Source organism: Populus trichocarpa, chromosome 3, assembly GCF_000002775.5.
Source record: "Populus trichocarpa isolate Nisqually-1 chromosome 3, P.trichocarpa_v4.1, whole genome shotgun sequence".
Taxonomy (NCBI): Eukaryota; Viridiplantae; Streptophyta; class Magnoliopsida; order Malpighiales; family Salicaceae; genus Populus; species Populus trichocarpa.
In genome coordinates, this window is record NC_037287.2 from 16,969,450 (window position 1) to 16,985,354 (window position 15,905).

A 15,905-nucleotide genomic window follows, 5' to 3' on the forward strand; every position below is an offset into this window, starting at 1 on the left:
GGATACTGGCCAGTGCTCCATGTCACTGCCACAGTAAACAAAATTTTTGCCGCCTGCTACAATAATTTTTTTTTCGCTTCTCCAGTTTGTCTTCCTTGTTACTTTCAAAAATAGAAATGCCCGGAACTTTTTATTAGACCGATATGATGGTTTAAAATGGCTGATATTTTTACAGAGATTTAGGAGCTGTTTTTCTAATGGCATCCACTACATTGTTATCATATATTTAGATATTAAAAATCTCTCTTAGTTTCTAGTTTTTATTAGAAAACAATATAAATTATATCTTAAACTTCATCTAACAGTTTAAATTATTGGACTGAGATAATTTTTTAACATGGTACCAGAACCTTGATAACCAAACGATTACGAGTTCGAATCTCACCATCTTTATTTATTTGATAAAAATTAAACACAAGATAATATAGACCTGAACCTCACCTAACAGCTTAAACTATTAAGTTGAGATGATTTTTTGACAGTTTTAATAATTTTATTATTTTAGGATTTCATGCATTGTTTTGGATTTTATGGTTGTTTCCTTGGTATTTTTACATTTTTATTTTAAATTTTCTAGTTGAGGTATAGTTTCTAATCTATTTAAGACTTTGTAAACCTCCATAAAAGATATATTTTATTAACATTACTTTTAGAAAGAATAAACCTGCGAATTTGAGATTCATATTTGCAGTTCTTTTCGCTCATTAAACATGTGTTATGTGTTTATTGTTGTCTTTAACTTCAGCCTGCATCACTATTCACTACTCCTATCGCAACAACTCACTCGTCGCTTACTACTGTCTAGAATCTGGCTACCACTGTACTGGCTAAAAAATATGGAGGGTTTGGCCCTAAAATTTTATTTTTCAACCTATTTTTATTCAAAGTACCATAAAAACTTTTAAACCATAAAAAATAATCACAAAACACCCCTAAAAAACAAAGATTAAACGAATTTAAAAATTCAAACTGAACCTGATTTGTCAATCCCACCATTCTAGAAGAAAAAACCATCTCCAATGAACTTTTATTGAGAAAAAAAACTTCTTCATATCAAGATTTTTTTTTTTGGTTGAATTGTTGACTAATCAATATTTTTTATCGTTATCTGACAAGTCTTTTTAACTCAAAAACTAAAAAATAAATAAAATAAGAAGTAAAAAGAATTTTTTTTATAAATTTGAGAGTGGCATGTATTTTCTATGCATTTTACATTTATGTTCTCTTTCATTAAATATTTTCTTTCTAATACAATTTTAAACTTAATCTCATCTAATATCTAATTAGACCATTAAAGGATTTAATGAAAAAAAAAGGAAATTTGAAGGAAAAAAAAGAGGCTTCACTGTTCATAACGAATGCCAAATGTTTTAGCAGATACGTAACAGGTAACATATTTTTATCTTTACTCGGAGAAACATGACTGGCACAATAGTAAATGACACAGAAAATTTCATTTTCCAATAACTACAATTACTCTAATTGAGATGGACGAGGCTTGAGTCTAAATCCAATCTTTGTGGGAAATAGAAATACATCATAGAAAAAGAGCAGAGATTCACCGATTAACAACAGATCAACAAAGGACGTCCAATCTAGTTGAGACAAGGTCAGTCCTCATGCAAATATTACAAGCACTATAGTATTAGCGGAACGAGGTCGCAGAAGTCAGAACAGGCTCCTCTAAACATGGCCGGAAAATAGAACAGCATGTCAGATTATATAAAGATGTTCACACGGCTAATATTCAGTTGACTATTTGTTTCTGGGAGACAAACAGCAACAGGGGAGAAGATTGATCCAACATTGCTAAGAACTTGCATCATGAGAGCTCTGCTGTTGGAGCAGCGAGTAGAGTTAATAGATGTCTAATATAGCATATCTGAAATGTACTAGCATTAGCAGAGAGTGAGACAAGTTAAGCAAGAGCACAAAGAACACAAAAGAGAACGCCTCGTCTTGTAATGAGTAGATGCAGGTAACATCTAGGGAAATTACACCTTGTAATGAAGATCCATCAACACATCATTGTTGTTGTATCTAGGTTGTTCTTCTAATTCTCGTTGGATCAAGAAAACAGCATTGTTGTTGTATCAAAAAAACAAGAAAGTTGCGAGGAAAATGGGCTTTTCATGCACATACAAATCATAAAATGAGAAGTGATCTTGTACAAAGCCGATTTTAACATTGGCGAAATAAACCAGAGAGAGAGAAATTCAACAACGAAAGAAGTTCAGTTTTGGTTTAAACAAAAAATTGTAGTGAAAAACATTACATGAAATTGCAGTAGATAATTAAACTAAGCGAGTGTCGTAGGAGGACAACTAGGAGGTCAGGAGGAAGGCGTTGCAGTAGGTAATATAGTATATACAGTCTGAACAATTGTGAGCGCGAAGAGGATGAGTGCAGCAACAATAGATAGGATCGCCCATGGATTTCTGAAATAGGTTTGGATTAGGTTGGCACGCCAGGCATTCCAAGGCTTCTTGCAGTAGGCATTGACCTGCCTTTGCACCAATTCTAGGCTGCTGTCTGGGTCCAGTGCAATGTCCTTGGAAAGAGAGTTGAACAGTTTAGCAACAGCTTTATCACTTCCGATGGCGTTCTGGATGATCCCTCTTGAGTGTAGGAGAGAAACATCCCTCTCATTGTCAATGATGTTGTCCATGAAGAAGACATAAGAAGTAACCTCGTTTCCTGCACCAACATGGAAGCGTTCGAAGGCCATCAAATTCAAAAGGAGTGCCTCAGTTACATCGTCCACCACGACGGCAGGAAGCTCAAGGACCCCATGGTGGAACGAAATGTCTTTTAGGCTTTTAGTTTTACTTTTCTTGAACCTGATTCCAGCTTCATTGATCTCTGCTGCAGACCGAACAATATCATTGGCATCTTTATGTAGTCCACCCCTTACTCTGGGTTGATGCCTTTTCCGGTTGGGGTCTTTCTGAATCAGGCTCTTCCTATATAAATCCAACACATGCAAGCATTTACCCAACTTTAAGACACTTGCATCGGGATCATTACAGAAAGTGAGTACGAGCTTGTTGACGAACTCTTCATCCTGCATAAAAGTAAAAGTAAAAGTTTTCATGGCGAACGATATGAACAAGATTTCAATAGCTAGGATGACAATGTAATTAAATTTAAATAGGATATACCTTTGTCCCATCACTTTCAACAGCAACAAGCTTGTACAGAACAAGCATTGGTAATTGATTTTCAACAATCAACATGTCACGCTTGATAAATGGCACCGTATAGACCCTCCCATGGCTGCTAAAAATTGGATCATCAGCAGCATAGTTATTGGAAGGTTGAATAGCAACGCGCATAATTTCCACCATGAAACAGCCATCAAGAATCATCAATTGCAAGAACTTGCTCGTATCATCTTTCCATGATTTATCAAGTTGATCATACGAATCCTTTAAATCCTGCACCACTTCATTTAAGGATTGGAGAAACAGCTCTAGAGATTTTCCTGACCTCTCTAGAAAATAATGAAGAGCTCGGTGTTTGTGCTCTTCCATTCGCTTTAGCTGATCGTCATAGTAATGGTAAGGCCCAAGGGATACTGTCTGGGGCCTATACGCTGCTTTGTTAAGAACTGTGACAGATGCAGGTACTTTGTAGATTGATCGTTTGTTCCATAGGATGTTCTGCATCGAAGTATCCAACTTATTCTGTAGTTCTTTTGTAACATCAATCAGCAATTGCACTTCCGCCATTTCTTCAAGTTGCTAAACAGTTTTCTTCACAGTGATTAAAAGAAAGAGTGCAAGACGTGCTTCATTTCTCGTGCCTTGTATCTATTTAAAAGAAGGAAGCAAGACTATTCTTTCAAGAATCCAAGTTTACTTTATGTCTTCATTGCTTCCAAGACAAGAAAATTGATATTTAGGATATGTCATATGTAGCAAAGTTGCAATGAATTGCCTAGAATGGCTTTGCACAGCACAAAAAGAAGACAGAAATTTGCTTTCCATTTAGTTAATGGCATTCTCAAATCTAAAGAGCTAGGATATCCACAGATGACTTGTTCAAGGTTACTGATGAAGGGTACTGATAAAGTCCCATGACCATTCTTCATTGAAAATCGTGAAAGTTGGATCGCTGAACAATCCAGAGTAAGATGTTATCAGTACAGTTCCTGAGAGAATATATCTTTTGACCCGTTCAAGAAACTTCAAGAAAGCAAAGGGGAGAGAGAATCACAGAGGGCCTAGCGGCCATTTTCACAGTGAGCTCCCTGCAAGAGAATATTTGGCATTCTGGCTGTCATCAGTACATTTCTAAAGCATCCAAGAGTAGTTTATTCTCTTTGTTGCTTCCCAGACAAGAAAATTGATTCTCAGTATTCAAAAGACGCAACGAATTATATACCTCGTATGGATTTGCACAAAAAAGAACCGTTAAAATTTACTATTAATGATGCCGTCGAAAGTGATTGGTAACAGCTGCTAAAGTACCTCGACCTGAAAAGAGATGCCATTAAAAACCAAAGCTAAAATGATATTTTCATTAGATATGTTTATCATTTGAGAGTTGCTGGGGGTGTCTTTTTCTTTTCACCATGCTTTTGCTAAGTAAAAGGATTTTGTTACCTTTAAAATAAAAAATCATTCAACTCTAGTTAAGAATTTTTTTCGAGCATTTCATATTTTTAATATACAGTAAAATTACATATTTAATTTTCGGGTTCAAAAAATCAGTCCATTGACATAGGGGTATTGGTGACTTTCTATAAAGGTTTTTTTATATATATATATAATTGCTAGTTTGGTATAATAACATAATTTACTATTTAATTATTATATTTAAAATTGAAAAGGATGCTGACGCATGGAAAGTGCCACACATTTTGCACGACTCATGAGATGCTTCCCGGTAGTTGAAAATAGGCTTTTGCCATCTCATTTTGTTATTAATCATGTTTTTTTTCTTGATAGGTGGCACATGTTTTTTAAAAATAATTGATTTATCGCCAGTGATCTTCATTTTTTTTCTCCTTTAGTTCTCTCTCCTACCAAAAAAAAGTAAATCTAGCCCTTATTGTTGTAGGTGTTTCATAATCCATCCTTTTAGTTTTGATTTTTGATTTTGGTCATTTCTCTTTTGTTAAAGTTTTATTTATTTTGAATTTAATCTTTTAATTCTAATTTGTATATATAATATTTTTCAGTTCAGTCCTTTTACTTTTGATTTCTTATTTTTTTTGTCTTTTTATCAAAGTTTTTATACTTTATAATTTTATCCTTCAAATCAAATTTATGATTTTTTCAATAATAATAGTATTAATTTCAGTTTGGTCCTTTTTCTTTTGATTTCTTATTTGTTTCCTTTGCTCTTTTGTCAATGTTTTTATGGTTTTTAATTTTATCCTTCAAATCAAGTTTATGATTTTTGTTATTTCAATAATAATAATAATAATATGGTAATGATACTAATAATGGTAATTATAGTAATTGTAATAATATATAATAATAGTAATAATAATGATAATAATACTAACAATATTACTAATAATACTACTAATAGTGATAATAATATTAATAATAATGGTAATAATAATAGTTAATTATGATATTAACAGTGGCCATGATTGTGATAATAATATTAATAATAATAATAATTGTGAAAGATAATGATAATAATAATAATACTAGTAGTAGTAGTAGTAGTAGTAATAACAACAATAGTAATAATAACAGTATTAATATTAAAGTAGTAGTAATAGTAACGATAATGATATTAATAATAATAATAATAATAGTGATAATAATTATAGTTGTAATAATAGCAATGATAATAATAAAGATGATAATAAGAACAATAATAATTTATCATTCAATATTAGATTTGGTGTGGATTGAATTTCATCATTTTTCTATGTATGATATTTCCAATCTAATAACCTAGGTTACGGGTTTCAAAAGTTAATATGGCCCGGTTTTTTTTTTTTTTTTGTCTTATTGTTTTTTTATCTCATCATTTAATATTAATTTTTTAAAATTAAAATCAATTATCCGGGTATCTTTTGAACCTATTAAATAAACCAATTCATATCGAGTTAGTTTTCATATAATTTTTTTGAAAACCCACGCTAATCAAAAATTCAAGTTAAGGGATTTCAAGATTCATTTTTTTATCCAAGTTTAATAGCATTGAAAAAATTTCTCATGCTATTAACATTTTTTTATATTTAAAAAAAAATGGTTCGATGGACGGCAGATCACAGCGAATGGACTAGCGACTATTATTTCTTGTAAGAATGGAAGCTGGAGCAGTACTAAGTAATTCCTTTTGGTAAGTTGTTACCAATACTATACACCGACTCACCGAGGGCAGATAGACCAATCTTTTGACGCATACCAAAAATTAATCAATATAGAAAAGGAGAGAGCATAACAGAGGACACAGTAGCTCGTCATCCCACAATGAGGACGGATAGCAATAAATTACTAGCTTTGATACCCGCGTGATGTCGTGGGTCATTTTTTTTACATAAAAAATATTAAAAAAAATAAAAATTTAAAAATATTGAGTTTTTCTGCAAAGTTATATCCAAGAATCTTGGGTTTGGCTACAACGTCTGACCTAAGAGTAATATTTATAATATTAATAATAAAATTAAACTTGTATTACCCAAGTTTAAGTGAGTCTGGCTGTAACACCGGATCCAAGAATACTGGATGTGGGTCTGGCTATAAGGTCGTGTCATAAAAGTGTGATAATTAAATAGATTAATTAAAAAAAACAAAGAACAGAAATTAACAGGAAGGAAAAAACTAATGAAGAAAAGGAAAAAAAATTGAATTAATTGGGTCAACCTTTTAAACCAGGTTATCCCGTAAAACCTGGGATTTGCATTATGAAAGTTTGATAACTAAATAGAAAAAAAAAATGACGGGTTTACCTAGAGTTAACCGGGTTAACCCATCAAACCAAGTTAACCCGTCAAGCCCAGGATACGTGTCATGAAAGTATGAAAGTCTGATAATTAAATAGAAAGAAAATTAACTTTAACAAACTAAACTAAATAAAAAAAATAACTCGTCAAATCAGGTTAACCCATCAAACCCGATATTCGTATCATGAAAATCTGATAACTAAATAAAAAAAAATTAACATTAACAAACAAAATAAAAAAAAATTCATAAAAAAATTAAAAAGAAAAAACAAAAGGAAAAAACAATTATATAATATAATACAATATAATAATAATGAAAAAACGTGGGGAAAATTTAAAAAAATGAAAAAAAAAGTGGGGAAAGCTAAAGCTAAAGCTAAATTCTCAACCAACTCAATATTGGAAAAAATAAATTTAACAAAGATAATTTTTTGAAAAAAACATGTAGGGAAAACACTGTAGCCAAACAAAAATCATGTAAGGGAAACACTGTAGTAATCCATAGTATTTTTTTTTTAAAAAAAAAGCTACAAAGCTAATCTCTCAACCAGCTTAATATATAAAAAAAACCGACAAAGGCTATCTTAAAAAAAACAAAGAAGTCAATTTTGGGTAAAAGAAATGAAAAAAAAATATACAAAAAAGGAAACAAAAGCGAAAAAAAAACACGTAGGGAAAGCTACAGTGTTTTAAAGAAAAAGACAAAAATAATAATAATAATAATAATAAAATATGTAAAAAATAACAATTTTGGAAAAAAAAACTACAAAGCTAGATTATCAGCCAGCTCAATATTGAAGAAATAAATTCGATAAAGATAATTTTTTAAAAAAATATATTGGGGAATTTTTTTTTTTAAAAAAAAAACTATAAAGCTAAATTCTCAACCAACTTAATATAAAAAAATAAAATCTACAAAGACCATTTTGAAAAAAAAAATAAAAAAATCATTAAAAAAAAGAAAATAATGTATGAGAATATTATAGTAATCCATAATGTTTTAAAGAAGAAAACTACATAGTTAAATTTTTAACCAGCTCAATATTTAAAAAAATTTAGCAAAGATAATTTTGAAACAAAAAAATTAAGAAAAAAAACGAAACAAAAAAAAGAAGAAGAAATCAATTTTGGGTAAAAAAAAAACCATAAAAAAACATGTTAAAAAAAACGAAAGCAAAAAACAAAACCCAAAAAAAGAATAACCTACGCTGCTACAGTGAAAAACCTACGCGTTTTAGAGTTCTTATTAATTTATGCGTTCTTATTAATTTATGCGGTGAGTTGGATAAAAAAAATTTAAATATAAAAAAGAAAATATTTAGTTCATAAAAATACTATTTATTTTGTTATTAAATCCCGGCTAATGGTTTGATTTTAAAACTCTTTTTTATTTTTCATTTTGAAATGAATAAAGATAATTTAAAATATAAAAAAAAATAATTAATTTTTTTTAAAAAAAATTGAATTTTTGAGTCCCAGAAAGAGACAAAGTCTCCCTATCTGATTTATTGCTTAACTTATATTTAAAATTAAATTATATAAAAATTGTTCTTGAGGGCAGAGTAATCTGAACTTTAAAGTGCGATTTAAATTATAATTCAAGATAACATCTAATTCGCCGAGAGCCCATGTCAACACCATTTCCTCGACCAGCAAATAATCATGTCTAACAAATCACTAAGTAGTAATGCATAATCTGGCCTCGCAAACACTCGCAGCAGCAGAAACAGCAACAATTCAGATATTCCAACAGCACCAAAAATGCAAATTCATTAGAAGAAGGGTCACAAGTAATCAAAATCATTACAACAATAAAACTCCACGTTCATTCATTTCAGACAACATAAGCTAATCACGGACAAAACTCTTGAAAACAGCGAAATCATGAATAAGAAATCAATAACCACCCTTGAGATCATTGACCACATCATAAGGAATGGGAGTGAAAGTCTCAAGAGTAGCACCCTCCACCATAAATCCGGGCTTCGGTCCTTGAGGCTGTCTCTTAGTACTAATCTTTTCACCACGAGCTTTGGCCTCCGCCTTCAACTCATCATTCTTCTTCTTCCTCAACTTGAACTCCTCCCTGCACCTCGACGGCTGCACATGCTCCACCCTAACATGAATTCTCTTCCCAATAATCCTATTCCCAACCTACAACAATTTTCCATATAGTTTTCCAAAATCATAAATTTAAAATGAGAAAACTCCATATATATATATATATATAAAAGAAGTTAATTAGATAGATAGATCTCGACCTGCTTGTTGATGACGACACCAATAGCGCGCTTGGTTACATTCCAGACGCGACCGGTGCGGCCATGGTAGAACTTGTGGGGCATGCCTTTGTGGACAGCGCCATTTACCTTAATGTCGACATAGTCGCCTACCTTGTACGTTCTGAGGTATGTGGTGAGAGGGATGTAACCCTTCTTCCTGAAGGGACGAGCGAAGAGATCTCTGGTCCTTGATCGCAAACCATGTCCAGCTGGCATTCTTGCTTACTCTTTCTGCTGCTCCTTCCGCCGCCGTTGCCGCTGCACAGTGAGAGAAGATAGACACTACATTTTTTCCGGTTTTATATGGTAGCACTCTTTCTCATACCCTGATTAGCATCTAGGGTTGGTCTGTTGTGGTTTTCTAATGGGCCTATTAAAAATCCGGATTATGATAGGCCATTTTTTCCGGCCCGATCATTATTTCACGAATCACAATTTAATCCTGGTTTCGAAGAACTTGTGAATGTGGGCTGTAGAAGCCCACTGAGAAATTTCAAATGGCTTTTTAGCTTTGTTTAAACTGTAAAATATTTTATTCTGATTTCTATGCCCATGATGTCACACGCCTCCAGACATCGTTGTCGATAAGCATAAGATTTGATTGTATGGGCCTTCAAAAGGCCCATCCCTAGGTTTTGTCTTTATGGTTGGGCCTTGAGCCCCCATCAAACCAATAAAAAACTGAAACAGCTTGGCCCTTTATTTCTCCTTTTGGTGTTTTTTCTTCTATTCTTTTGTTGGCGTTCTCCCCTTCTCTCGAGCCCGCTCATTTCTCTTACTCATGCGTCCTAGGGAGGGAGATCAACACGGTAGTTGAGTCGTTTTCTTAAGAGCCAAATGAGCTTTCAATCAATTAAAAATCAATGGATGGACTAAATTACAATTTCTAAAACTAGAAGGATTGACTTGTTATATTGCTAAGACTAGAAGGATTAGCTGATTATTTATTGAGAACCAGGTTGCTTCAATAGCCCATTGTTTCTTTGTAGATAAATCCGTTACAGTCATTCGACGTCACCAAAAGTCTTCTACCAAGTTGTTGTTTTTGCTGCCTCACGGCCAGATCACTATCTCCCTCTTCGCCACTAAACTAAGCATATGTCGCTTTGGAGATCGGCAAGGGACATCTGAGATGCACAGCTGCCTCCGGTTTTCCTCAATCTCTCTTACCTCAGGCGTAAATGAACATGTTTTTTAATGTTTTTCACCTTGTCATTCATATTTCAATTCTTAAAAAAAACACATTAAACCTCTGTTTGTTTGAATATGTGCATAAGTCCATATATATATATATATATATATATATATATATATATATATATATAATCGATCTCATGGTGTCACATTTTATTGACTAATTTGATTTAAGAAGTTTAGTTAATACAAGCATAAGTGTGATAAAAATTTGGAACTAAAAAATTTACTTTACGTATGTTTTTAGGTTCGAGTTTTGTGATTACTAATATAATAGTCACTAGAGATTTATATGGTCGTCAATTTTAGAACCTGTGGGATTAGTCAAGGTACGCGCAAGTTAACCCAAACATCCACATTAATAAAAATATATATCATTATTCTGTCTAAAAATAAATATCTCTGCATCTAAATTTAAAACCAGCCAAGATACATTTGAATACAAGGAAAACCACTTTCATGAAACTTGTCTTTTAAAATTGAATTTATAAGCACGAAAATTAAAATTATCATTAGTCATAATTTGGTCGTACGAGATCTTTCTTTCTTCTCTCCCTTTCTAATGACATTCTCCATGCTATCTAAACTATTGGGGACTAAAATATAAAAGAAATAAAGCTTTACCACTGAAAAGTAAAATCGAAAAACAATAGAGCCAAAGTGTTGAAAGACGTGCCCAAGAACAAGACAAATGAAAAAAACTACCCTTGGTTTTTCTTGTCTATCAATTTTGATCCTTGTTGTTTTTAATTCTTTGACCAAAGCCTATAATAGCAGCTTATAATGTAATGTCAAAATAATTCTTTTCATAGATCATCCATGAAAGCATGCATAGCGAAACAAAACCCAATATATAAAACCGTGACAACACAATTTGTAAGGACCAAAAAGGAAAACAAATCTTAATGACCAAAGTGAAAAAAACAAAAACAATAAGGACTTCAAAAGAAAAAAAAGGCTTGTGAGCAGGAGGCTGAACAATGAAATGAGCTTAGGTGGCACGATGAAACACCTCAATCTGGATAAAATAGAATTGAAATGAATGCTATCTAAATCTTCATTAATTTTCCACAAGTAAATTTCCGAATGTAGGAGAAGATTTCCATCGACAAATTATCATATTTTATTTGAATATATTTTCTACCGAGTCTGCCATATTATTATTTTGATTACTTTTATTCATGATCTGCAGGCAAGACAAATTCACGAGTGATTTTATTGCAATCGGATTACTGTAAATCGTAACTTGTGAATAATATTAAAGTTATATTCCAATAAAAAAAATCTCTTTGAAAAATGGATAATACAATGAGGAGATGTATTAGATTTCAGGAGTGAGAAGGAAAATCAGCAAGAAGAAAAATACGTTTAAGAGAAACAAAAATCTAGAAAAATGGATAATAAGTGTTCGTTGTTTTAAACTCCATGTTCATCGTACTGGACTGCGACGTTCATCAATTGGTTCATGGTTGATTGTTTACGAACAGGGTTTGTGTCTCTATCTCTGAGTTATATAAGGTTGAGATCTAAGATATCTAAAGAAATCCCTTTATATCTTCCATACCAACTCTGAGCGGAGGCAAGCCGATTCATCCTGCTCGCCTCTCCAATCCCAGATGCCCGAGGAAGCCGAACAACCCAGCCATAAAAGCTAGAAGGAACAGGGAAGACAGCGGCAGAGACCAAAGAAGATGGCGCTAGAAAAAATCGAAGGAGAGAACGCGTGAAAAACAAGAGAATACGAAAGAGAGATAAAAAAAAATATAAAATTGCTAAATTCATTTTTAAAAATGTATCTAAATATAATTTTAATCACAATGCAAAACAGCTCATTGAGAGCACATTTATTTTTATATTTTTTAAAAAAATTAAAAATTTTAAAATTTTAAAATATTTTAATGTGTTGATATTAAAAATAAATTTTTAAAAATAAAAAACTATTATTTTAATATAATTTTAAATAACAAGGATTTAATATGCGCAAGCAACTGACTTTTGATAAAAAGAAAAGAAAAGAAAAGGGGATTAATATTTGTGGCAGCTTTGTCTGACTTGGAAATAGCCTCAAGTTGAGAATAAACAAATGCTGAATAATATAATGAATATATACACTGCTGGGAATGACAAAACGTTGAATAAATTGATCCAAACAAGCTGTCGTATATGAGAATGGCGGTGGGGTAGGTAGGGCCTCTCAGCTCTCATCTCAACAAGCACCAGCCACGGTTCACAAGAGGCCTTTCCAGTCCGTGGAGAGTCGAGTCGCCTCGTAAAATCTCTCCATCATTACTGGTCCTTTTCTATTTTTCAAAAGAGTTGTCGTTACCATCTGAACGTCAACCGTTAGTGGCTCTCTACATTTGATATCTCTCTCTCTGTTCCAGTGTTCAACTCGTCTCCTCTCTGATTCTCTTCCTGTAAGTCCCATTTGCGTGCATCATTTTCACATCTTTAGCTTTCTAACGTTGCATGTTTCTTCTTATTCGTTTCATCTGCTTGATTTGTCGATTTTCTCATGCCAAGATTCTTTCTTTTTTCCCCCCACAGAAATCCCAAAAAATGGAGAAAACAGGGCACTTATACAATTAAATGGAACAAGTGGTGATTGATTTTGCTGATTATCCGTTTCTTCCAGATTCCGATTTCCCAATCTAATGGTAGTTTCTTTCCTTGTTTGCTTTCATTTTTGCAGGATATTCAAATTTCTATTGATAAACGCTACCCATGGTCTCATTTCTTAAAAGCACAACCATTTCTATTTCGGGTATGCTAAGTTTTCTCTTCTTCTGTTTTTTTTTTGCCCCCTTTCTTTCTTTATTTTTTTGTTCTGTTTAACTTTCGCTCCTTTTCCTCCGAAGTTAGAAATTGAACACAGTCAATTACGGGTTCTATGTTTATTTTGATCTGTTTATCGTGAAAATTATTTTTTCTACTGTTAGCTTTGTATCTCGACTTGAAGGCATTTTTTTTCTTGTTAATAAAGAATCTTGGATTTACACAATTTCCTTTTTTAGTTATTGCTTGTCAATGGAATCCATCATGATTCTTTTATTTCTGCTGAATATTAGCTGTCAAGCTATGCTCTGATTTCCCAATTCTTGGAAAGATTTTTCATGGCGTGCTAAGCCTGGAATCTTCTTTCTTAGGCAGTGTGATTTAATAACTTTATCTTTGTGATATATTTCAGGCTCAGTTTCTTTCAGTATCCAAGTGTTTGAAACTTTGTCTCTAGCATCCTGTGCATCACCCATGGTCTTTGAGGAAAAAACAAGTATTTACTAGGAAACTGTACTGTTTTCCCATACCAGATTTAATGATGATGGAAGGATCGGATGATGCACCTGAATATTCAAGGGAACTAAGTGTTAGTTTTGGTTATCAGTGCAATGTCACTGGCCCTAGGATTCCTTCCATTGTGCCAGAGGGATTCGACATTTTGAACAGCACCATGATCCAAGATTCTTGTATGAAGATGAGTAGCTCCTTTTCGTGTTTGTCTGGTGCTGCTCTTAGTGCCAATGCTACTTTGGCAAACACAAATCTGTGTAATGGTCTCATTGGAGAGGAGATCTTGCCTAACCTTGATTCTCCAAAATCATTTAGAAGGATGGCATCTTCTCCTTCTCTATCACGCTTAGATTTCACATCATCATCCTCATATAGCAGCTTCACCTCCTTGGGTGGTAGTACACCGAAGGATAAGGACTTTGCTGAGACCTTGTGGAAATCTATGAGTGCTCCTACCAGAACAGAATCCTCGACCTTTCTCAATACAATGGAAGTGCAAATGGCTGGAGGGGCTGCAGGCGAGGATAGAGTCCAAGCTGTGTGTTCTGAAGAAAATGGATGGCTCTTCTGTGGAATCTATGATGGATTTAATGGGCGTGATGCAGCTGATTTCTTAGCTGGTACTCTCTATGAAAACATCTGTTTTTACCTGCATATGCTGGAGTGGAACAAAAAGAAGCAGCCTGGTTCGTTTAAAAGTACCTTAGAAGGTGAAAATGTCACATTGCATATTGCCCTCCCCGATGATCCTGGCCATTCAAATTCTGAAATGGAACAAGCAAAACTACCCAATTATGTTGATGAAGAATTCACGCATGAGAATTACAGCTCTGACATAATAAGCTGCCTTAATCGTGCCCTAGCCCAAGCAGAAGGTGATTTTATGTACATGGTTGAGCAGGAAATGGAAGATCGTCCTGATTTGGTGTCTGTTGGATCTTGTGTCTTGGCAATTCTTCTTTATGGAGATCATATCTATGTCCAAAATTTAGGGGATAGTAGGGCAATATTAGCAACAAGCACCATTCAAGAGGAAGGGGTGCTGAAAGCCATCCAGTTAACAGAAACTCATACTGTTGATAACGAGTCAGAGTGCAATAAAGTTTTGGCCGATCACCCTGATGATCCATCTCCTATCATCTATGGGAGAGTAAAAGGGAAACTGAAGTTAACTCGAGCATTTGGAGTTGGTTATCTTAAAAAGGTCGATGGCGAATTGTTTTTTCTTTTTTATTTGTTTTCTTCAAATTAATGCTCCTTTACAGAGCTTATATTACTTAACATAAATTATTCCTTTCAATTCCACAGAGTAAAATGAATGATGTGTTGATGGGCATTCTACGAGTTCGAAATTTGTGCAGTCCTCCCTATGTTTATAATCATCCCTTCACTATGAGTCATAGAGTTTCAGACAAGGATCAATTTGTTGTTTTGGGAAGTGATGGATTGTTTGATTTCTTTAGCAATGATGAAGTTGTGAAGCTTGTGCATCTCTTTATCCAGAACAATCCTTCTGGTGATCCTGCAAAGCACCTGGTTGAACAGCTTGTTCAGAGAGCAGCTGATAATGCTGGTAATTTCTGTTTCCTTCCGATAATTAAATTTTGGAAATTTCTGAGCATATGCTTTCTTTAGTCTTAATTTTTCTGTCATATTCATATGCGATCATTCATCTCTCCATTGAATAAAAGATATACCCTTGTGGCATGGTCTGTGCAAAAAATGCAGAAACATTGATACTGCAGAATTTGGACCATTTTAAGAACCAGGGAAAAAGATACGACCTGCTAATAAGCAAAGCATGCTTGCATATGATATATTTCAGATGCTCTTCCCATTCCCATTGATTGGTGATTATTGAATCATATCATATGATGATGTTGTGCCATTCAGTCTATTCAAATTCGTTCTGATATCTGAATAAATGTTGTCATCGTGAAGGTTTTAGCACTGAAGATCTGATGAGTATTCCAGCTGGGAGAAGAAGGAAATATCATGACGATGTTACCGTGCTCGTAGTTATACTCGGTAATAAACAACGGACTTCTGCTGCTTCTGCATATCTATAGGTTGGCTGCAAGCATGCACCCACCATAGATTCTTTTTGTTATGAATCTTTGTGGTGACAGATAAAAATAACTGGAGAGCTTTTGGTATGTTGATCATCCGAGTTTGCCAAGTACTTGGTTTTTCCTGATATAAGAAAATAAAGATTTCCCATACATCAA

The 15,905-nt window shown here is 33.4% G+C and overlaps 3 protein-coding genes across 4 annotated transcripts; 1 reads left to right on the top strand and 2 right to left on the bottom strand.

Annotated features, from left to right (window-relative positions):
• Positions 1 to 2,215: 2,215 nt before the first annotated feature.
• On the bottom strand, positions 2,216 to 4,017 carry LOC7496510 (UPF0481 protein At3g47200). Its single transcript, XM_002304587.3, has 2 exons — positions 3,162 to 4,017; positions 2,216 to 3,064 (listed from the first exon to the last, which is right to left on the bottom strand). The coding sequence occupies exons 1-2, from the start codon at positions 3,729 to 3,731 to the stop codon at positions 2,333 to 2,335; spliced, it is 1,302 nt and encodes a 433-aa protein (XP_002304623.1). The 5' UTR covers positions 3,732 to 4,017; the 3' UTR covers positions 2,216 to 2,332.
• A 4,638-nt stretch (positions 4,018 to 8,655) lies between these two features.
• Positions 8,656 to 9,506, bottom strand: LOC7496511 (60S ribosomal protein L21-1). Its single transcript, XM_002304588.4, has 2 exons — positions 9,175 to 9,506; positions 8,656 to 9,067 (listed from the first exon to the last, which is right to left on the bottom strand). The coding sequence occupies exons 1-2, from the start codon at positions 9,409 to 9,411 to the stop codon at positions 8,810 to 8,812; spliced, it is 495 nt and encodes a 164-aa protein (XP_002304624.1). The 5' UTR covers positions 9,412 to 9,506; the 3' UTR covers positions 8,656 to 8,809.
• Positions 9,507 to 12,558: 3,052 nt separating this feature from the next.
• Positions 12,559 to 15,905, top strand: LOC7496512 (probable protein phosphatase 2C 40). 2 transcript variants are annotated; one of them, XM_024596381.2, is made up of 6 exons: positions 12,559 to 12,806; positions 12,937 to 12,990; positions 13,082 to 13,153; positions 13,698 to 14,881; positions 14,986 to 15,250; positions 15,619 to 15,905. In XM_024596381.2, exons 3-6 carry the CDS (start codon positions 13,114 to 13,116, stop codon positions 15,744 to 15,746), a joined length of 1,617 nt encoding a protein of 538 aa, XP_024452149.1. In that variant the 5' UTR covers positions 12,559 to 12,806; positions 12,937 to 12,990; positions 13,082 to 13,113; the 3' UTR covers positions 15,747 to 15,905. The 2 variants fall into 2 exon arrangements, with proteins under 2 accessions (XP_024452149.1, XP_024452150.1); XM_024596382.2 differs by having other exon boundaries at positions 12,561 to 12,806; positions 13,577 to 14,881.